The sequence below is a fragment of the Neolamprologus multifasciatus genome, chromosome 22 (genome assembly GCF_963576455.1).
Source record: "Neolamprologus multifasciatus chromosome 22, fNeoMul1.2, whole genome shotgun sequence".
Classification (NCBI taxonomy): domain Eukaryota; kingdom Metazoa; phylum Chordata; class Actinopteri; order Cichliformes; family Cichlidae; genus Neolamprologus; species Neolamprologus multifasciatus.
Window position 1 is genome coordinate 31,162,281 of NC_140459.1, and position 23,136 is coordinate 31,185,416.

The 23,136-nt window shown below is 41.9% G+C and overlaps 1 protein-coding gene across 2 annotated transcripts; it reads left to right on the forward strand.

The window, feature by feature from the left end:
* The first annotated feature begins 756 nt into the window (after window positions 1-756).
* On the forward strand, window positions 757-22,155 carry tent4a (terminal nucleotidyltransferase 4A). 2 transcript variants are annotated; one of them, XM_085147672.1, is made up of 13 exons: window positions 757-1,863; window positions 6,128-6,251; window positions 9,372-9,418; window positions 9,562-9,682; window positions 11,305-11,412; window positions 14,093-14,221; window positions 14,418-14,631; window positions 15,874-16,000; window positions 16,090-16,193; window positions 16,337-16,518; window positions 16,776-16,934; window positions 17,170-17,343; window positions 19,414-22,155. In XM_085147672.1, the coding sequence occupies exons 1-13, from the start codon at window positions 1,046-1,048 to the stop codon at window positions 19,558-19,560; spliced, it is 2,454 nt and encodes an 817-aa protein (XP_085003798.1). In that variant the 5' UTR covers window positions 757-1,045; the 3' UTR covers window positions 19,561-22,155. The 2 variants fall into 2 exon arrangements, with proteins under 2 accessions (XP_085003798.1, XP_085003799.1); XM_085147673.1 differs by having other exon boundaries at window positions 758-1,863; window positions 17,170-17,223.
* Window positions 22,156-23,136: the final 981 nt, after the last annotated feature.

A 23,136-nucleotide genomic window follows, 5' to 3' on the forward strand; every position in this document is an offset into this window, starting at 1 on the left:
TGTTGTACTTAGATCGTATGAAAAGCCTCTATATCCTTATATACAGTCTGTGTTTGCACTGCAGTGTAGGCTTACTGCTGTGTGTATGTGAGCAGCATTTCAAGGGCCAGACTTTGTGGCCTCGAGCAACTGTTTGGGATGCCGACAGTCTCATGGCCCGATCTTCTTTTGAAGTAAATTATACTTTCCTTAAAAGTTACATAGTTCCAGTTTTTGTCTTTCAGAGGAAGCTGTGGATCCATAGCTAGATCACCCACGGAAAAAGTCAGGTATTCTGCAGGGCCAAATCTGTTAATGTCCCCAACTCTAGTCTAATGAGTATATAACATATAAATTGGGGAAATCTATATATCTGATTTCTCTTTAATGCGTGAATATTTCAAGACATGCATTCGTGTCCAGGACGTTAATAGTCAATCATTTGTGCAACAATAAGCTTCTGTCCGGCCTCGTGTTGATGGGGATCCCCTATGAACCCACCCATCCATTCCTCCACCCACTGGTGAAAGCGGGGAAGTTGAAACTGAGCGCACAAGGATCTGCGGACTGCCAGGCCCTGCTTTATTTAAAAAAATAAAAAATAAATAGAAAGACCCCAGGTCATTTTATTCATTATCGACGTTTACCGTGTACCTCATTTGTTTGTCCAGTGAATTATTTATCAAATGAAAATTCTAATATTTATTCCCTGCAAATCATCAGTCTCCCGACCGAGGAGCGATAAAGGAGTGGGCGGATTGGGGGTGGGGGGGCGCAGTCATCATTTAAGAAATCCCTGGTAGGACGCATGCGTGTGGATTTTGAAGAGCATACGCCATATTGAATTCCCGTAGGAATCAGCTAGCGAATTTTCCAGCTAGCGGTGTGAAAGGGGGCCACTTTATCAATGGTCCTAATTCGGTTTAATGTTCAAACGCGTCTGTTCTCGTAACCCCGGACAGCGTAACGATCTTTGAAAGGTCCGAGAAGCGGCGCAGGTTCATCACGGGCTCGGAAGTGTTAGTTAGGGACTTGTCGGGGGGGGGTTACCAGAGAAAGAAGTTGAATGGATCCGAGGGTAGCTTGGATTCAGCCCGAACAGAAAGGACCTGCGAACGCCTTATGGATGCACGTCTGGGAGACCTCTCAGGGAGTACGGACTCTCTCCGCTCAGCAGCAGCTCCACAATCAAAACCACAACCAGTGTGTGAGTTACGCGGTTTTAAAAAATGTGGCGACCGCCGTGGCTTCGAGCAAGAGCATCTGCAGCAGCAACGGTAACGTTACAGGAAGCCTGAGCAACGGCAGCAGCCATCGTAGCATCACGAACGGCGCTGCACACAGTAGTAGCGGTAACGGCAATGCGATTCCTCCGCTGGGGAGAGCACTGTCCAACAGGAACGTACACAACTCTTTAACCCCGTCGAACATCAGCGAGCCAGGTGAGGGGAAAACTGCGTCCCATAAAACGGGATCTGCCTCGTCGTCTTCGCAGGAATCCGGGACGGACAGTCCCCCCTCCAGCTGCTCACTCGAGAGGACTATGGATAGAAATGTTACGGGGAGCATTAATAATAACGTCGGGGGTGCCAACCTGCTCTTCAACTTAAGAGACAGCATGGACAATAATGTCAACCTTTACCATCACCGTCACCCGCAGGAGCACCAGGCTTTCAAGTTACAGCAGATTTGCGTGAACCAGCATCAGGTTCACCCCTCTGTACCTATTAATCAACCACACAGTCACCACCCGGGCCGAAGGAAAAGTGACAACAAGGCGAGCACTTATGGGATGAATTATTCGATTTCTAACTGCACTAATGGCAATTATGCGAGCACTTGCACGCCCTGGAAGACGAGGGAGTACAGCCCAGGGGTACTCGGGTGAGTGACTTAACCGCATCGCTGATTTGTGGTGAAATAAGCTGTAATAAGTTGACAAACGTCTCCTGACGCTGTCGTCTGTTTGGCAATATAAACAGTATAGTTATATATTATACTCTTGTTTTGCAATGCAGTTGGATTATGGCGGTACACTGAGTACTGGAGAGTAAGCTGGACATTTTTCTTCTTGCCGTTGGCTGATTAGCTAACCGTTATAGCTGCGTAAAGGCAGCCGCAGACGGCCAGAAAAAGACCGGAAGTGCCGTGATTTGGTATTCAGAAGGTTAAACTGGTCCGTTATCGAACACGATAATTCCAGCAAGCTGTCGAGCCCAACTATTAAGTAAAGCAATAAAATTTATTCTGAAGTGTTGAATAATGTGTTGGCGTGGAGCGAGTTTGAGTATATTTTCTTAATGGTTTATTTATTTAGAAGGTGCCGACCGGATACGCTGCTTTTAAATGTAGTCCGTTAGTTAGCCTAAACGAGGAGCCTAAAGCTAATTTACCCAACGGCTTCCTATGCAGGCTGGACTTAACGGGAAAAACTGTTTAAAAACAGAATTACAACCTTTTTATTCCTCCAGTGAAATGTAATTACACAGAACTAGAAATTAAATATGATAATCTGTTTACAACATTTCAAAATTCAACATTTTTTTGTTGACGAGGTTGAAACCAGCTCAATTTGAACGATATGGACAACTGCACTTAACCTGTTAGCAATCTGCTGTGGTGAATCCGAAAAGTAATCTGGCAATCTGACAGTGAGCGTGGGAGGTGAAACCTGCGAGATTAATTCTCAGTATTGACTGTTTTAAACATAATTCGATACAACTTGTGGGGGAAAGGACTAGTTATGTGCAAGGTACGTGCTTTAGTTCAGTTAATTTGGGTGCACTCCCTATTTGCAGGTTATTCTTTGTAGAGGTCTGCCAATATGACATAACATACAGGGTGGATCCCAGAGTACTGAAGTATGATTAAAATCAGTTTCCAGGAACTCGCTTTAGCAACAGATTAGCTATATTTTCTTAGTATTGAGTTCACCTAATATTTAATGTCTATAAATGGTAAATAAGGGTTGTTTAAATTTGCGATATCTGCATTGTTGGTGTAATAAAAACTAACTGAATAGCTTTTGATTTTCAAGTATAACTGAGCACTAACAGAAGCCCTCCTGAAACAAATGAGCGAAGAATTTCTGAATGTGTTGCAGGAATTTGTGATATTTGTAATGGCTGCTTGCACCCATCTGGGAATCTTCTGTAACAACGAAACAGTGTTTGTCACGAAAGCAGTTCCACATGCGTGATGCAGAGTTTCCCAATTGCAGTGAAATCTAAGCGAGCTGAGAAGTTTGAAGTTGTTAATGAATGTTTTCTTCTGAAACCACAGTGAATTTCATCTTGTAATTCGTGGTTCTACAAGTTTTCTGACACAAGTTTCAGCTTGTGTGCCGACTAGTGTTGCTTTGGTTTGCCTTCAGGGGTGCCCTTTAAAGTTCTGCACAGAGAGGGAGTTTCACTTCAAACTGGAACAGTGTGAACATAAAAATACTTGTATGTTGTGGTGGAGTAAACTTGTAAGCTTTGAGTGTTTACTGTAAGATTGCTTGTCAGGGATGGCTCTGGTTATAGCTATTATTCTAACTGTGGGCTGTGTGGAGTGTAATCGTTGGGCGGTTAGCATGGATACACGCTGGACTGACTGGTTTGCTGACAGTTTTCACCAAGGAGTGGGCCCATGGGGCTGAGTGCATTTTCTTCAGGGCTCTGGTAATTGATTGTGACAGTCCCTCCCTGTTCTGTATTTCACACTGGCATCGTGGCATGCATTCCTAGGGAAAAAAATGAATGGGTCAAACAGACTTCCTCTGTTCGAAGGCATTTAACTGGTCAGAAATCTGTACATTATATGTGCCCCGCTGTCAAACACAAAACCATATCAACAACGGCCCTGGGAGACTTCCAGGCCTACTCTGGCCCTCCAGTGTTTTACTTAAACCTTGGTCACATTCCACTCAAAACCTCAGGTGTGTGTTGTGCCGTTGTCTTTCCGCAAGCCAAATGTATTCAGTGAAGATGAGTATTCTGCAAAGCATAGCTCCTCTGCACGTTGACCACTTTAGTTCAGGCTTATTTTTGGCCTGGTGATTAAAATATGGGGCAGGGCTACAGATGGCCGAATCTAGGATGGTTAAATTGGTACTGATCTAAGAGACTTCTCATAAAGGCATAGAAAAACTTATGTTTTGTCTTTTTTTTTTTTTTTTTTTTTAAAAAAACCAAATATATCAAATTATTTCAGTTTGACTGTTACTGAAGCAGGCAGGTTTAGTAACGTGGTTTTACAAAGTTGCAATTCCAAAATATATTTATGCATTTTCAGACTTACAATTAGACCAGATTTCCTAATTGAGTTTTCCATTATCACAGTATTGGGAATCCTCCAGTCAAATCCAATATTTATCTCCATTTTCCCAAGAAATCTGTTTGATATGCTGAAATAACAGCTGTAGCTTCTTGATCAAAAGAGGGCACCAGTTCAAAATAAGGTTGTTTGAAGTTTGTTATTACTATGATCTGAAACAGGGATGCAATGATTCAGAAATAACAACAGATCAATAAAATAACAAAGTAACATCTACGCAGCTTTTTTTAAAAAAAATTTTTTTTAGTTTTTTTAATTAAAAGAAAGAATCTTAAAATTTTTGCGACACAGCCAATTACAGGTGGGTAGATCAGTCTAAATAACCCAACCCCAACACTGGTATTGGATTGATACTAGCGCAATAGGATTGATAGTTTGTATTCTCCGAGTTCAGCATGTAGCCCACTGAACTGTGTTAACGTTTTACTTTTGGGTGAAATGTAAGAAACCCCCTCAAAAATCTCAAACATCTATGAAAAATTAAAATGTTCAGTTTACAAATTATTGATAATTAATCTCATAAGTCATGACCCTGCGTTCTCCACTGCATAAGCCGTTTGATGCACTAAACGTATCAGTGTCTGCAATATGGCTGCATTTACTCTGTATTGGATCAATAACAAAATTTGCAGTATCGCACAGCACCACAGCTGACGCATATGGGCCAGCGACACTGGTTAATGGCATTTTATTTTCCAGTATGTTGATATCAGTCAACAGGGTCACTGCTAGCTAATGGATTCCTAATTTAAAGTGGGCCCATGCTAGTCTAACGTGGCGTCAGCGGTTTCAAATCAAATTTGCCTAGATGTCCAAAGAACATAATATGCAACTGTTAAATGTAACTCTTACTCCACTGGAATATTACCCATTTTAATCACTTTAACAATATAATATAAAACTTACTGTCTGAAAACACTTGGAGACCTAAAATTCTTTTCTCATTGTCTCACATATGTAATGCTTCAATGATAGAAATGTTAAACAAAGTTTGAGGTCAGTTTATGTACCTCTGTGACCTGAAAGCTTGGGCTCAGATGGTTTTAAACACACTATTTTTTTTTTTTCTACTCCTGGCTCTCTATGATGTCAGTGAGAGCAGATATCCCCAATATGGTCATCTCCCGCCCCTCCCACCTGCTGTTCAAACCTTCTGTTCACCCTTCAGACAGAGCATGAACTGGGGACCAGAGTAAGATGATTAAGGATTATATTGATGTGTGAAATGTGAAAAGCTAATTTGGAGTCTGAGAGTAAGAATACGAAGCTGGAACTGAGTATAAGTCCCCTTACATGGCAGCTTATTTGGGATAATGCGCTTTCTCAAATGACACTGTGGTGCAGAGAAGAAGCATTACTCGTGATCTGGTTTTACCGGGATGTTACAGAGTGATGCTTTTTTGGGGGTGGGGGCTGTCATCAATCACTTGTAGAGTTGAGGTTCATTAGCAACAGCTGATACAATCCGCCACCTGCCACATTTGTCATATTAAACACTGAACATGACGATCGGTACCTGCTAAAATGAGAAGCCACTTCCTGAAGGTTTTGAACCCTGTGACACTCTTGCAAGTCGAAGTTCATTTTCATTAGGGAAGCTTTCATTAGTGCTGTAACACTACCAGGCTGAGGTGCATATTCATTACACCTTGAGATCTGCTTGTGGCATCGATTATGTTTTAATAAGCTGTTGCAGTGTTTCTCAGTTTGCAGTGTCCATATAATCATGAGCTTTGTTAGTACATGTATACATCGGCAGTAGCAGTGACCACGTAGTTGGATTATTTTTAGTTCATTCTTGTACTTAACCCTTATTTGTCCTTTTGTCCAGACTCCACGAAGAGGTGATGGATTTCTACAAATACATATCTCCTCGGCCGGAGGAGGCAGCTATGAGGAAGGAGGTGGTGAACCGGATAGAGGTGGTCATCAAGGAGCTGTGGCCTACTGTTGATGTATGTTACGCATGCACACGCACACATGTTTGTTTGGATCAGCATAAATCAGAGACTTCACTGATATCCTGTCAGTGTTCCTAAATCATAGCTGAAACTATCAAATGTTTCAATTAGAGATGGACCGATCCGATATTACGTATCGGTATCGGTCCGATACTGACCCAAATTACTGGATCGGATATCGGCGAGAAATAAAAAATGTAATCCGATCCATTAAATATCAAAAAAGCTCCTCACAAAACTTGCTACACAGCGTAACTCGGCTCATAACCGTAGCACGTCGCCGCAGTGTGCATCACGTGATAGAGCGGCTGTGTGTATTTGTAGCCTAGCTAGCAAACCAGCATTTCATCTCCGAGGAAGTTTTCCCAGAGAGAAGTAAAGCAAGAGTGTAAGTTCATCTCTGAATGTCTGTAAACCATTCCCACGTTAAGCTTAACAACCGATATATGGAGCGACTGCCTCTCTCTCACTCTCTCTCTCTCTCTTTCCTGCTGCTACTTCAATCGTGAAACTGCTTAATGATCAGCTGATCGGCTTTTCTGTCGCGAGTCCGTCTCTCTTCTTAGTTTTTGGCCCACTTCTCACCAGAAAGAGGAAACCAGCGGCTGAACAACAGCAGCACTATTAAGCTTGATAAGCTGTTGTTAGAATTTATTTAATATTACTTTCTAGACCAGGATCTTTTTCTACGTAGCTGACGGCTGGTAACTGTGCAGGGGTGGATCTAGCAAAGTATAGCCAGGGGGGCCGATAGGGCATGAACAGGGAAAAGGGGGCACAAAGACATACTTTTCTTTCTTATTCTCATTTAAAATGTCTAGCTTTTAAAAATAATTGTCTGACTCTTACACCCAAAGTTTTAATCTGATGTAAAATATATAGAAGTCCATTACTGTATATAGTAACTGTTAAGTCTAATATACCCTAGTAAGCTATAGTACTTTTTCCTTTGGGAAGGTACCATCTGTGCAGTCTGCAATTCTGTTGAAGAAAGATGTTGAATCTATTTAATTATTCTTGAAAAATAATTTATTTTTGTGCATTTCCCCCCTGCATCAAATTAAATTTGATTACATCAATTAAGCATCATGAGGTGGAGGGTGGTTCCCTATTTTTTTTGCTGGGAGTTTGCAACCCTATTAGTTAGGTTGCTTAATATTTCTGCTAAGTACTCTTTAAAATACCAGAATAGGGAGGATGGTGCAGGTTTAAGTTTATTAGATTGATCAGTGTTGCTGAACTATGAAATATTTTCGGCGCAGTGTATTTTTTACATACAGGTATAACAGAATAGCTTTAGTGTTGTTATTTATTTAAACTTGAGTATGAAATTATACAAAATGCAGCAAGATATTAAAAAAAACGTTTTATTGATTAAAAAAACACACTATATCGGATTCATATCGGTATCGGCAGATATCCAAATTTATGATATCGGTATCGGTATCGGACATAAAAAAGTGGTATCGTGCCATCTCTAGTTTCAATACAGTACAGTGTCCCCCCCCCCTCTTTTTTTTTTTTTAAATAATTATTATTTTATTTTTTCTTTGTCTGTCTGGGAAAAAGACGCTACCTTTGATCTTTTGGGCCGTAGCTGTCAGTCTTTGAAACTAACCTGGATCCACAGCAGGTGGAGCACCAACTGTTTGTTATTTAACTGTGCACATCTATGCATACCAGCCTTGCTCTCACCACTCTCTCCTTTAACAGCTGTACATTTTAATTCAATGATTTTATTATTTAAAGGAACATGCTTAAATTTTGAAAATTCGACTAGTGCTTTTTAAAAACTATTTATTTTTGACTGAATAATTTCATTTGGCTACAACCCTTAAAAATGAGCTTAAATTAGGCACAAAAATTTCAAAAACTGTAAAGACAAAATGTATTAATATGACATTTGAAATATCACTGGACAAGAGATGACATCCGTTATTGCGATCAGGAAGTGTGATTGGGCGTGAGAGATTAGTCAGCTCGGATGTTTTTTGGCCAGGTTTAGTGACTTAATCACCTGGCAGCGTCACAGGACCGTAGGTGTGCCCGTCCAAGTTTCAGTCTGGCACATGTCACCCCTCCCCCTGTTAAACCGCAAGCTAACAAACAGACTCCTAGTTTTAATTTTCTAAATAACAGACAGACGTGAGATTGGCATCGATCTCTTACTCACACTTTTGACCAAACTGTTCCTCTTTAACTATGTGACAGACCCAACAAAAACTGACCTCATACTACCGCTGTTTTGTAGTTTCCTTAGAAGGAATGAGAACATAATTAACTAACTGGAAAGCAGTTATGAGACACTCTTTAAAACAGAAAAATTAGTGTTTGTACTCGCACTTGAGAGGTGTAGAAATGGTGATGGAGGATCTTGCAGCTGGTTGAGAAGAGTACAGCGAGGCGCGGTTGATGCACTGCCTCTCTCGTTGCTTAATCATGTAAAACACGCGCAGCAGTGATTTGTTGGCTGCCAGTCTTCACCAATTCTGCTGTGAGCCACATTGTCAGGTAAATGGATCAAGCCTCAGATTGTCCCAGCCTCCCTTTTCATTTCCATGTATTTACCCTGGCCTGTCGTGGTGCTTTTGCGTTGACGGAAAAGGAAATGACTCCGCTTCCTTTGGAGAGCATTCACTTGCAGCCCTCAAGCACAGCATTTTTGTTCTTTGCTATTGTGTACTTAATTTGGCAGCGTACTTAACTTGGCAGTGTTTACAGTCTCTGAAGTAGGGAGCCGGAAATGCCGAAGTCCTGGTCGTTTGCAAACATTTGAACTGGATATATACAGCACCACCGCTAGTCGAATTTTCAAAATTTAAGCATGTTCCTTTAAATAATAAAATCATTGAATTAAAATGTACAGCTGTTAAAGGAGAGAGTGGTGAGAGCAAGGCTGGTATGCATAGATGTGCACAGTTAAATAACAAACAGTTGGTGCTCCACCTGCTGTGGATCCAGGTTAGTTTCAATGAGCTAGAAGTGTAGTTGTTGCAAGTTGCCAAGCCCTTTATGGTTAGAATGTGATGTGAAGAGCTGTAACACGTCAGCTTGTATGCCATGAATGACAGTGATTTTGGTCATTTTCACACTTCTGTAACCATGTTTTACCAGGTCCAAATATATGGCAGCTTCAGCACAGGGCTGTACCTTCCAACAAGGTAAGAGCCGGATTTAAATGTATTCAGTTTTTAAATAGCCAACTTAATTTTGTTCCTGATTTGTTTTGCTGCGAGGTCATTTTAATTTTAGGACTAATTAATGTTTGTTTAAATTAGTTCATGTATGTTTTTTTTGCCCTTAGTGATATTGACCTGATGGTGACTGGGAAGTGGGAGCGCCCGCCACTGCAAGAGCTTGAACAAGCTCTTCGCAAGCATGAAGTTGCCGACCCTAACTCCATTAAAGTGCTGGACAAGGCTACAGTAAGTAGAGACAAGCAGGTCGTGCTTCTCCACTCTGTGCCTGTGTGCACCTATAGCATGTCATTGCATTTGGGCCATCACACTGGAGCACAGCTGATTTATTGGTGGGACAATACTATCGGCCAATATTGGCTATTTTCTGCATTCATAGCAGCCAGCAACTGATCCTTTATTGCAGCTGGTTGAGAAGAGTTTAATGAGTTATTGGCTGGTATTTATTTAAAAAAAACAAAACAAAGAAAAACTAACACTTGATGGTGAAAAATGCTTTCTAATATATTAGTCCAAACTATTAGTTAGATACCTGTTAGCTAGTCGAGCCGCACTGATTTATTGTTGGACCATAGGTTGGCGACTTGCAAATCGAACTGTATTGCCATTCACAATGGCTGCTAAATGAAAAGCGTGGTTTGTTGACACGATATCTGCAATTTCCTGGTTAGCAACAGAGTCCGGAGTAGCATAAAAGAGTATTTGAAGAAAATGGAAAACATAAATGAAACCCATAATAAACTTGATGGAAATCTGTTTGTTTTGTGGGCCTCAAAAAAAAAAAATCAGTTGTCAAATACGTCACATTGTTAAATCACCTGCTGTATCAGCTGAGCTCTACATGACATCTGTATCGTTATAGCTCAGTATTTTCTACAAAAGAAACTTGTGAAACGTTTCTACAGAAACAGACGGATTAATAAAGACAATTCAGAAAATTAACATAAATGTCAAAATTAAAAACTGCTTATTTCTCAATAAGGAACTAGATGATAAATTTCCACCCTGTGTATAAAATAGTAATTGATTGCTTTGGCCTAATGATAAGATGATAGTTCTTCACACTAACTAATAAATGCTTGTAGCTCCAGTAAAGAGAAATCAAGAGGAGAGCTGGAAGAAATCCAGGCAAACAAAATTTACCACCAAAAAGCTCTTGTGCACTTCCAGAGCCCAGAAGTATAAAGCTTTGACTTATTCCCTTTAATGTCCACTTTAACCTGTGAGACACCGTCAGTGTTGTCCATCTGTTTGCCTCACAGGTGACACATTTCCTGAGTTGTGGTCGACTTTCTGTCCATTTCTTTCTTGATTAATAGTCTGCTGTTTTTTGGAAACCACTGATGCGAATGCTGAAGTGCGTACTTTGTCTGCTCTTGTTCACCCAAAATGAAAACTTGCCATCATCTGTTCAGCCGAGGTCGGTCATACTTTACTTACCGACTCATTTCGGTTCCACAGCAACTTCCCTTCTTTGTGTCAAAGCCATCACTCTGCAGCTCGGGCTAATGTGTGCACCTACTTCGGAGGTGTTTATAGCTCCTATCCTGCAGGGATACATTTGAAAACAGCAACTCAGTGGCCCGCACAGTCATCGTGTGGGCTGTGCACACAACCAGGCAAGCGACCACAGGCTTCAGTGCCTTCTTGACAGACATGATAATAAGTAGTTAATGGCTGAGTTTTCATTTTTGGATTAGCTTTTATTTCTAAAAGCTTGTCATTTGGGACAGTTGTTCCTTTTTTTTCTCCTTCCCTTTTTCCTCTTTGTGTTCCAGGACACAGTGAGCATGTTTTTACAGAAAGACACGACTGTAGTGTTTGTTGATCCATGTAACTTCATCTTTCAGGTGCCAATCATCAAGCTGACCGACCAGAGGACTGATGTCAAGGTGGACATCAGCTTTAACGTAGAGACTGGAGTCAAGGCTGCAAGCTTCATTAAAGGCTACATGAAGGTGAGAGGTGCCCTCAGCGCTGGAGATTTTACATGGTTGGCATACAGACGGGGTATTACTTCATATATCTGTTTGTGTGTCAGAAAGATTACACACACAAAACTAAGCCGGTTTTCATAAAATTTGACGGAGAGCTGGACAAAGCATGAAGTTAGAACCCATGACATCACTGTTCCTAAAATTGCAAATTAGATCAACGGCTTTGGTTGAAGATGCATTTGTAATTTGCGGACAGAGCTGGGATTTTGAAGCAAAAACACATGAAAGTCACTGGAAACTGTTTGACCTTTCTTTGATGATCACCCCTCCATCTTAAAGCACTCTCACGGGGCTTCGCTGGCTGCTGGCTGTGGATGTTTCTCCTATTTTTGCAGTAGCACAAATAACTACCCCACTCACACACTGCACCAGTCTGCTGCCTGGTAGTGGGCGGTGGCTTTATGGAGCTAGGAGTGACCATGTTTGGTGTAGTGATGGACTGACAAGTTAGCTAAATGAATTAGCTCACAGCAAGGCATATTATTTGCTGTTTTTAACATGGGGACTTGCATTCCAGGCACAGAGGGGGAGACTTAGTTATTTCCTATAATTTGTTGTCTAAAGTCAAACTTCATGGCCATGTGTAGTTCTGGTACTGCTTTCTTTGTTGACTTAGACCAGAAGGCAACAGTGCACAGTAGGAGGAATACACTCAGATGGAGGAAGAGAGCAGGAAAAGGTCATGTTTTCATATTTGAATTAAAAAAAAAAATACTGGAGGAGTCACATAATTGCTGTCTTGCACTGAGGTGGAACTTGGAAATTGGAAATTCCCTCTTTGAATATAGCCTAGCCAGCAGTTTAAACCATTACTCTTTACTTCACTCCAATCTTGTACCGGCTCATCTCATGTCCAAAGTGAAGCTGGAACAGAACCAGCAACATCGCTCCGTCAAGCCCCCATTTAACTCCGTTAGTCTGTGTCCTGCTGAAGCTCTTGTTGCTAAATCTGCACAGCAGAGGTGAGTTTCACACAGAAATTCCTGCTCGAGTTGGATCCATGCCCACTTTAGTCACGGTTTTAGGAACTAATGCGAGAAAGGAATTCCAGGTGCCGCTGCTGCCGCGAGCTGTCAGATTTTGTTGGGGCTTTTGTTCGCTGCCGTGGTTGCATGTTGGAACGGCGATCGCTGGGAATGCACGTCACAGCGTGAAAGCCTGCTGTTGACAACCACAAACTACACCAACCCAGAGAGCTGATGTTGTGAACGTGTGGGCGTGACAGACTCGGTGCAGTCTTGTCATTGAAAGGTCACCTCAGAGTTGATTTTCACATGGTGGCCAGGTGCCTCAGTGCATCCCGCAGTCTTGTTCTTACTCCTTAAAAGGATATTTGAGAAGTTGACAGCGCTCTGCTGCTCCACTGGCACAGATACACACATTCTGCCAGGAGCTTGTCTTTTCAATTGGAAAATCAAAAAACAGGTCCCTCTGGATTATCACACGCACCTCATATTGATAGCTTTTTAGAAAGTTTGGCCCAATTGGCAGCTTGACAGTTGGAAGTCGGGGTTGTAACAATTCGTACATTGAACGACTTAAAGTTTTTGTATTTAGCTTCGTTGACTTGCTAAAAAAAAAAACATTTCTCTGTGTGCCTGCAGTGACCGTATAAGGATATCTGCTATTCTCAAATCAAATCACTTGGATCACTCAAATCATACAAAGCCAAGAACAAAAAAAAGGAAATAAAAAATTCCCATCCATCCATTCATTCGCTTCCGCTTATCCTTTTCAGGGTCGTGGGGGGCGCTGGAGCCTATCCCAGCTGTCATAGGGCGAGAGGCGGGTTGCACCCTGGACAGGTCGCCAGTCTGTCGCACGGCAACACACAGGGACAGACAACCATTCGCACTCACATTCACTCGCACATTCACACCTAGTGGCAATTTGGATTATCCAATTAACCTATCCCCACAAGCTGCATGTCTTTGGACGGTGGGAGGAAGCCGGAGTACCCGGAGAGAACCCACGCAAACACGGGGAGAACATGCAAACTCCACACAGAAAGACCCCGGCCTGATGTTGGAATTGAACTCAGGACCTTCTTGCTGTGCGGCAACAGTGCTAACCACCGTGCTGCCTGAAATAAAAAAAAAATTGACCATCCAAATTTTTAACAATATTTATGATGAATATAAGGAAAAGCATTATATAAGACGGTTCTTATTGAAAGTTGACTTATTGATTTGTTGGATTCATTTGGGCTTGTGTTCTAAGTGTTTTTTGGGGTGTGGTTTCTGAATCGAGTTAGTTTACAAGATTAAACTGCGTCACGTTCAAAGTTGTTCACCGTCGCTTTGGATCAAAGCACCAGCCTGTCCCTGAGTCATGAATTAGGCTGTTCTTTAGACAAAGATTCACACCCTTAGTGAGATAATGATTGACGTGCTATCAGCCGCATCATTTCATCTCTTTACTTATAATGTAGTCTAGTCTCGTTTCTGACTCACAGTTCTACATATATCTCATTAGACACCCTCTTTCTCCTGAGTGATTTATGTAGCTGGTGCCCGAGTCAATTTGTTTTTATCTGCGTTTACTCTTAAGATTCTGTGCTGCGCTCTGGTGTTTTCTTACATAATCTATAGTTTGAATCAGGCATTTTCATTCCACATCTGTACCTGCATTTTGCTTTCAGAAGTATCCAGTGCTGCCTTACCTGATCTTTGTGCTGAAGCAGTTTCTGCTGCAGAGGGATCTAAACGAAGTCTTCACCGGGGGCATCAGCTCCTACAGTCTCATCCTCATGGTCATCAGTTTCCTACAGGTACAGGGATGTCATGTCACAACAGTTGAAGCGGCTTATGTTGTAGTAGTGCTGCTTGATAATATCGTGTGCGTATGTATTTATAGTGGCAAAAGTAGTTTATTAGCTGTTGTAGGACAACTTAAAATTTGAGTCTTTATTAGTGAAGCAGTTGTCTCAAATACACCCTAATCCAGTCTCTTTCCTTTCTCTTCAGCTCCATCCTCGTATCGATCCCACCAACCCCAGTGAGAACCTGGGAGTGTTACTGATCGAGTTCTTTGAGTTGTACGGCCGTAATTTCAACTACTTGAAAACAGGGATTCGCATTAAAAACGGAGGCGCATACATAGCCAAAGAGGAGATTATGAAGGGCATGACAAATGGATACAGGCCATCCATGCTCTACATAGAGGACCCTCTACTTCCAGGTGTGTGTGAAATACCACCTGTCTCTAAACAAATAAGACTTTAAGCTACATTTTCAGGTTGGCATTTATGATCCAAAGAGAGGTCATCAGTGTGTCATACTATGTTTGATTTTAATTTTAAGTATCCTCTGGTGTTCGTCTTAAGACTGGCACAGCAGCTAAATATGTTTAAACCAATTACTGTAAAAGTTTAAACCTGGATTGATTTGTTTAAAACAATAAAATAATTTCTAAAGATGCTGTATATATGTAAAACGGACATGTGTATTAACTGGCCTTATGTTACTAAGCTGGATAGCTCACAGTGTTGGAGCTTACAGCTTATATCTGTGTTAGAAGGCAAGCTAGCATTAGCCAGAACAGAGCTAGCTTATAGTCTAATTATATTCTCCAAATGAAATGAAAGTCAGTCAAGAAAATACCCTGCTGATGTTATCCCAAGTTTGGCCTTGTCTTGAATCATCTACGCATTTGGCCAGGAGGTTTTTTTTTGTTTTGTTTTTGTTTGTTTTCTGGTTAGCATTGGCTAACAGTATACTACTTGCTAATTTAGACAATTCGCTAAATACCCACTAAAGCAGCTAGCTAGTGTGGACTCTTTGGGGAGAGTGCCATCTATTTTTGGTTTTGTCTTGTCAAGACACTTCACCCGTTGCCTACTGTTGGTGGTCAGAGGGCCCGGTGGCGCCAGTGTCCGGCAGCCTCGCCTCTGTCAGTGCGCCCCAGGGCGGCTGTGGCTACACTGTAGCTTGCCATCACCAGTGTGTGAATGGGTGGATGATTGTGTATAGTGTAAAGCGCTTTGGGGTCCTTAGGACCAAGTAAAGCGCTATACAAATACAGACCATTTACCATTTGTGTTGAGAGCTGATATTTGCTGGTTTTAGTGATTAGTGTTCTCCTTTGGCTAACGTTAGCTTATTGGGGTGCAGGGAAGCTGAAGAAAAGTGAGGCATTTAGTGTAGAGCCCAAATATCCCATTTTGCATTTCACTCACTGACGGTTTATTTTTTTCTAAAGCTTGTATTATACAAAATGCTGCATAGTGCACTTTAATCACATGTATTTTTATATAGCTCACTCCAATACTCCAATAGCATACAGTCATGCTTTGCACATTTTGCAATTAAGTAACAAGTAATCTAACAGCCACTAACAATTTTAGAAAATGTAAAACTTGGTTAAAACCGGTTAAATTGGTCTTTTTAAAATTTTTCCTCTTGTTTCCCCTCCACCTTGTAGGTAATGACGTGGGAAGGGGTTCCTACGGTGCCATGCAAGTCAAGGAGGTGTTTAATTATGCCTTCATTGTCCTGAGTCATGCTGTCTCCCCGCTTGCACAGTCATATCCCAACAAAGACTATGAAAGGTTAGAATCCAAGCTATTTAAAAGTAATACTGACACCTTAGATAAGAGTAGAGCTGTTTTATTTAAATGTTTCTATCTTGTCCCTGCAGCACATTGGGGAGGATAATCAGGTTGACCAAGGAAGTGATCGACTACAGGGAATGGATCGTTAAGAAGTGGGGGGGCAGAGATTTGGTGCGACCGGACAACAGAGGTACAAATCATCGGGTTACAAAACAAAATAGATGCAGTTTTGCCATTGATGCTAATCGATGCTATTAAATTGTCTCATTAAGCATCAGCTTTTTTTTTTTTAAAGCCTGATATATATTCTTACCATTAATCCTATTTCTTTAGTGTCGCCTCCCAAAAAGCCGGTGTCGGAGCAAGAGAACTGTGTGCTGGGAGGTGGTGTTGGGTCAGATGAGCAGCAAAGGGATTCGGTGTCACCCCACAGCGCGGACTCTCCCATGTCCATCTCCAGCCCCCAGCAGCACTCGTCCGCCTCATCAGTGTCCTCACTGTCTGGGTCTGATAACGTAAGAAACCCCATGCAGGACGAGTAACAATACACATGCTGCTTGTATTTCTGATGTAGTTCTTGAAAAATACCAAACAGTTTCTTCTGATTATGCACTTGACATCCAGCATAAAAGGATAATGTTGCCACACACATGACATAACTACATGCCTCTTATCCTTCTGATGGTAGTACAGCTTAATTTACTGTCATTTTATTCTAGTATTCAGATGGAAATCTAGTTTTTTAACAATGTCCTCTGCTTTGATCCATCAGGACTCTGATTCAGCGTTGCCATGTCCCCTCCCTCCACCAACCCTGCCAGCTTACCCGCCTTTCCCACCCCTTGGCCTAGCTTTAACTCCAGGCCTCAACATGAGCACCGGCAAACCTGGCATGGGAGGACACCATCTGCTCATGCCTCCAGGTTCCCAGGTAGGCATGCAGCCGTGGCTACAAGCAGCAGTGATTGCCTGAATTAGCCTGAATTTTACATGTAAAATGGGATTATATAGTGGTTAAAATTTGGACACTAAATGAAGCATATTAAGTCAGTAGGGTAGAGAACAAGACATAAAATGTGCAGGTTTTTGCAGATTTTTATTGCAGTATTCGATTAAAAAACGAAACTACTAGATTTCCAATTTAAATTCTGCCTCTCTTTCCCCAGGCTCGCGTCTCACTGCCCGGTGGTCTAGCAATGCACTCCATGCCTGGCAGACAGGTGTGTATAGACACCGGGCTCCCCCCCTTCTTCCACATGCACCCCCCAGCCCATGCTCATGCCCCTGCCCCTTCCAGCCCCCAGCCTCCGCCCAGTCCCCACTCCAGCCACACACATAAGGTAGGCGCTGGATGCCACAAACACACTCAAATGCACTACCGAGACAACCTTGTCTCCCACACAGGGTTTCCACTCTGTCATTTCATTTCATTTCTTGTCTCTCTTCAGCGTCTTCATCCTATGTCACATGTTTGTTATTTCTCATTTTATTCTCTCATTATTCTGTACAGGTTACATAAAAAATTCAATTGCTATTTGCGTTCCAATAACTAATGACATTGCTGCAGCTGTGATAGTGCTTAAAAACTGGTGACTTTCTTGTGCCCCGCCTTTATGCTAAACCAAGCTAGCTTTCACCCATATGCACCGCATTGGTCGCTGCTGTTTATTGTAATGATTGGTCAATGTGGCCGCTGCATTGCCCAGAGGGAGCCACGCCTCCTAATGCATGCACCATGAAGAGGTTTGGTTTTGATACAAATGCCAGACATCTATTTATGGAAATTAGACAAATGAAAAATAGTTTTCCATACCACATGCATAATATATCTAAAGGGGAATATGACAAAATCTGCAGCTGGCTTTTCGTGTGTTTTGGTGACGTTTAAAAAGTGGTGAGTGCTTTTAAAAAACTGACTGCAAAATGTAAAAACTGAAGAGTTTACTTAAGCATTGAAATGACTCGTCTGTCCAGTCCTGTGAGTCTTTATTGTTTGGAAACGTTCAATCAAACAAGAGCACAAATAATACTGTGCGCTTTTTTTTGTTCGTTTGTTTATTTTGTTTTGGGTGTTTGTTTTTTTTGTTGTTTTTTTTCCCCATATTTGTCACACTTAAATGTTTCAGATCATCAAAGACATTTTAATATTACACAAAGATAACTGGAGTAAAAACAAACAGTCCCTTTTTATTAAGGGGGAAAAACCTATCCAAACCTACCTAACATTATGTGGAAAATGAATTTAGTTTCACTTGCCACACTCAGGTCTGATTACTGCACGACCTGATGAATCAAGATATCACTTAAAACATATCCTGTGTAACAAAGTGAAGTAGGCTAAAAGATCTTAACAGGCAACATATCATCATGCTGTGACCTAAAGAAACTCAAAGGATGAAACGTGGAGTCGTTGCCATCTATTAGTTTGGGAAAGGTCACAAAGACATTTCCACAGCTTTGTGAATCCAGCCAATCAACTGTCCACAAATGAAGAGAACTTGAAACACTGATGAACTTTTCCAGAATTGGCTGGTCTGCCAAAAAATAGTCTAAGAGCCTCAAGAACTCATCTAGGATGTCTCAAAAGAACCCAGAACAACAAATACAGAACTGCTGGCCTTACTTGCCTCAGTAAGAGTTCCTTTGGGAAAACAAACGCTGCCAACTTAAAAAAAAAAAAAAAAGTTTGTCCCACATTTTTGAAAATATTCTGTGGACTGACGAGACAAAAGTTTAACTTTTTGTAATGTTTGAGCCAATCAAACACCAGCTGTGGAACTAACACAGACTGTTATAGAAAAGATCATCATTGCAACAGTCAAAACATGATGGTGCTGATGGTGTGATGGTCTGCGGCTGCTTTACAGCTTCAGGACCTGGATGACTTGTTTTAACTGAGCACCATGAACTCTAGAAAATCCAGAAAAATGTCCAACCATCAGTTTGTCTTCTGAAGCTTAAACACACTGGGGTTATAACCAGTAATTATTTTTTTAATGGTTTTGGAGTGGACTAGTCTAAGTCCAGACTTCAGTCTGATTGAGATGCTTTAGCATGTCCTTAAACAGGCCAGTCATGGTGGAAAACCCTCCAATATGTCTGAATTTAATCCTGGAAAGAAGAGTGGGCCAAATATTATGTTTCTGTCTAATATAAAAATGTATTTGATCTGAATCATGTGCATGTGACAAATATGCAAAACAAAAGAAACCAAGAAGGGGGCAAAGACTTCTTCACAGCAGTGGCAGCTTGTTCCTGCCTTCTAGCTCCAGCGTGCATTTATTTCTGTGTTGTTTTTGCTCATGTTTAAACACAGAGCAACCACAAAGACAAGTCCGCACACAAATGTGTTGGGATCACAGCTTTGATCCTTTTCCCTCCGTCTTCTCCTCGTCTCCATCTCTCTTCAGAACGGAGCCAAGTTCAACGGGAAGGGCTTCCACAACCCGCCACTGGTCAACAACGCTGTTCTGGCTAACCGTGGATACACGCAGCATCACCGCAACACTTGGCGACGCAGGAAGAGGGACAGCCTGCCGGTTAGCCTGAGCAGATAGAAACCTCTCCTCGCCGTTTCCTCCGTCTCCTCTCCGACTGCATGCCGTGGCTCTTCGTTCGTCTTGAAGGAGGATGGACAAGCAGACAAGAGGACCAGAGACCAGCAGTTTTTACTCCGAGGGCTCCTCAACATGGAACAGCAGCCCTCAGCTCTGCATCTTCCTCCTCTCTGTACCTTCCCTCCCCTTTTTCTTTTCTTTTCTTTTTTTTTTTTGCATGACTTTAATTCCAATTTTTTTCAGTATTGTGTCTTCCTTCTCTGCGTTCAGGTCGGTTTACTTTTTTTGGAACTTAGCGTTGACAGTATTGCTAAGCTCACTTGACCTCATCTCGACCCTTGCAGCCAAGCTGCCCACGGTTTCCTTTTTACAGTTAATACACTTAAAAACAAACGGTTTTTTTCTCCATTTTGTGCAATAATGTTATTTTTCTTTTTGAAACTAAAGTAAGAGCTTATTTAATTTCGTGTGTGTGTGTGTGTGTGTGTGTGTGTGTGTGTGTGTGTGTAAAGGCATTTTTATACTGTTATTTTATTTTTGTAGACTTTTAAATTTTGTTTACGAAACCTTTCCCCAGGCAGCATCTCTAAAGTGTGTGTGTGCGTGTGTGCGCATCTCTCCATCAGGTTGAGATGGACCCAGGTTGAAATGACCCCTCCCCCCTCTTCTTTTCTCCTCTCTTTAAATGTGGTCTGCTTAAGGGAAGCCGTATGAGAAAAGCATCATCTTGGCATTTCTGATCATTTCTCTTCACATGTTTTCTGAAAATGGGCGAGGTGGGCAACAAAAGGGAAAAAAAAATCCCTATGGAAGTTTTGTTCCTCGCTCCAGTTTTTCTAAGGCATGCTGAGGGGAAGTTGAGGGAATGAAACTCTGCCCTGGGATATCCTTGAAGCACAGGGAGAGGCTCAAGTTTTGTTGCCACCTGAGTATTGTGTGAATGCGCGTATCTGTTTGCGTCTCTTACGGGAATGTGTCGTTGTCTCATTTTGTCGTTTGGGGAGAGAAGGCTGGCAAAAGAAGGCTGGCCTGATAGCTTTGTCTGGGCCATATCTCTCTGCACCCGGAGGATTTTCAGCCTGTTTTGTTTAGGCTTTGTTAATTTTTTCTTTTAAAGTTGTTGTTGTTGTTGTTATTATTTTTTGTAGGAGCATTGGGGCCACGAAGGCAACAGCTTATCTGACTTGAATTAGAAGATCAAGAATGGCGGGCAGAAAGTCACTGAGCCGTGTCAGAGGGGGCGTGGCTGTGGAAAATCTGATCCCAGGGCTGAGGTCAGCTCTCGCCCGCAGCTGTAAATTAGCGCAGACCAACACTTTAGATGCTCAGCGATAAGGTTTCTCTCCTTTTTTTGTGGTCCTGGACAAAGGAGGAGGGAGCGAGGGTGGGGGGGGGGGGGTTTTCTTCCTGAACCAAGGACCCTGAGTGAAGGGAATTATATTTTGATTCCATTAAGGAATCTTGTGTGTATTCGATTGCCAGGTACTTCCGCTAATTGTTTGCAATGCCTTTCTTTGTGTTTACTCGGGGTGTGTATGTGTGTGTGTACCACGTTTCCTGCGAGCACACCGCGCCACACAAATACACACGCTCACAGAGGGGACTGTCGAAGGCTGTGACTCGCCCAGAAACACTACACACGCCGGTGTTATTACTATGCAAGTGGATTCTTCTAATTATTGTGTCAATTCTTGTATTTTATTTTTGGGGTTCTTTTTTCCCATTGACAAAAAAAGCAAAAAAAAAAATGTATCCAAAAAAAAAACCACTCACTGCTTGTTGGACTAGAGTGATGTTACTGACTGTCAGACTTCTCAAGCCAACACATGTAAACTCTAGCCCCCATCCCCTGACCCCCACCCGTGCCACAACTCCCTTGTGTTTGTATGAAGGCCATGATGTGTTTAAGACCCAGTATTTCTGCATCTTGTCAGTCAAATGTAAGGAACAAGGGGGATGTTAATGTCAGTGGTCGGGTCTGAGTCTGTGTAGTGTGTGACATAGTGAACTGTGTGTGAGAAAGACTCGTGACTCGCCACCACAGTTGAATTTTTCTTTTTCTTTGGTAATCGTACGCCCGACCGTTCACGAACGAGCGCCACCCACAGAGCGACTTGCTCTCTGCAGGTGCTCTTCGCAAAGGGCCAAAGTGTCCAACAATTTCTGACTTTTTCTTACTTGCACGCATTCACTGCTGTTGCACTGTTTTTTGTTGTTTGTTTTTTTTGTTGTTGTTTTGTTTTGAACCATGGCAGCTCGGATCTGTCGGTCAGAACTGCACAGCAGGTTTGCTGTTTTGGCCGATGGGTCACGGGGCAGAGCTGATTAAGAGCTAATCATAACCTCCAGCTTACAAATTCCTTTCATACTTAATAAATTTGACCAGAAAAATCAAAATCATTGACCAATAGAAAGGGTGAGAAGTTCTTGATGTCTTCTGGCGTATACACTCTCACCCTATTATTCCCTATTACATTTTTTTTTATACATAATTTTCCGTCTGTAGGGTAATAATCAGAATTGAACATTCAGCACCGACTTTCATGCAGTTGTAGGCCAATAGTAATTTGATAACAAGAGGAATGAAGTTACCCTTTCAAACTGAGATTCTTACAGCCGCGTTTTGCTTCTAGAGCTCAGAACCAGCAATGATTTGAGACAAAAAAAAATTAATTGGGGATGGAAAGCTGTTGGCTCGGTTAGAGTTGCCTGCAATCTTAACAGCAAAGACTGACGTGCAGTATCCAAGGAAGTCTGTATGGAATAAAGAATTGTGCATCTCAGCGGTCCGGTGTAGCCAACTCACCGTGTCTACTTTCCTTTGTTCCTTTTTCCTCACCAGAAGGTCAAAACAATTAGGTCAAAGCTTCAGTCGCGCTCTTCCACTTTGTCCTGACTTCTCCCGATGGTTTTAAAAGTGAGGCGGAAAAGGAAGCGAGGAGAGTTGGATACTTGGCTTGGACCGCTGAGATTTTGGCATACACATGTACATGTAGATGCAATGTAATATTAACACCCCCCTCTTCATTGCAATACAATGAGGGATTTTAAACTGGTGGCTGCTGTTCAGAGAAAGATGGCAGCCCCTCAGTGTCCTGGCTGATTCATGTGAGCAGTGACCCTCGAAATGGACACCAGTGGCCAGAGGGACCCACTGCCCAGCTTTTCTTTTTTTTTCTTTTTGTTCTTTTTGACATTTTTATGTAAATATTTTTTTTCTATTTTATTTTTTAATAAACATTTTAAAACTGCCAGTCTGTGTGTGGGTTTGTCTATTTGATTTAAGTGTGAGTGACGAGTCACACAAGCCTAGGCACCGGTTGGCAACCACCAGTTGCTAAGAAAACATGAATATTCCTCAATTTCTGCGAGTTTTCGAGTGGTTGCTGGGAGAAATTGGTTGAAAAGGTCACGCCTGGATTGAGTGGAAGATGTCTGCAAACACTAAATAATTGCAAAGTGGTAGTGAACCTGAAAAGTGCTACGTACACAGACTATAGTGACCATTTGCCTTCCGAGTAAAAGTTGCCCCTTTTGAAACTGGTTTCTGCTCTAAGGCATAATTTGATTTTGAAG

Coding starts and splice junctions, on each gene's coding strand:
- tent4a (XM_085147672.1), top strand. CDS start 1,046: ATGGATCCGAGGGTAGCTTGGATTCAGCCCGAACAGAAAGGACCTGCG. Junction 14,222..14,417: donor TGGTCATCAGTTTCCTACAG/GTACAGGGATGT, acceptor CTTTCTCTTCAG/CTCCATCCTCGTATCGATCC. Junction 16,194..16,336: donor GGTGCGACCGGACAACAGAG/GTACAAATCATC, acceptor CTATTTCTTTAG/TGTCGCCTCCCAAAAAGCCG.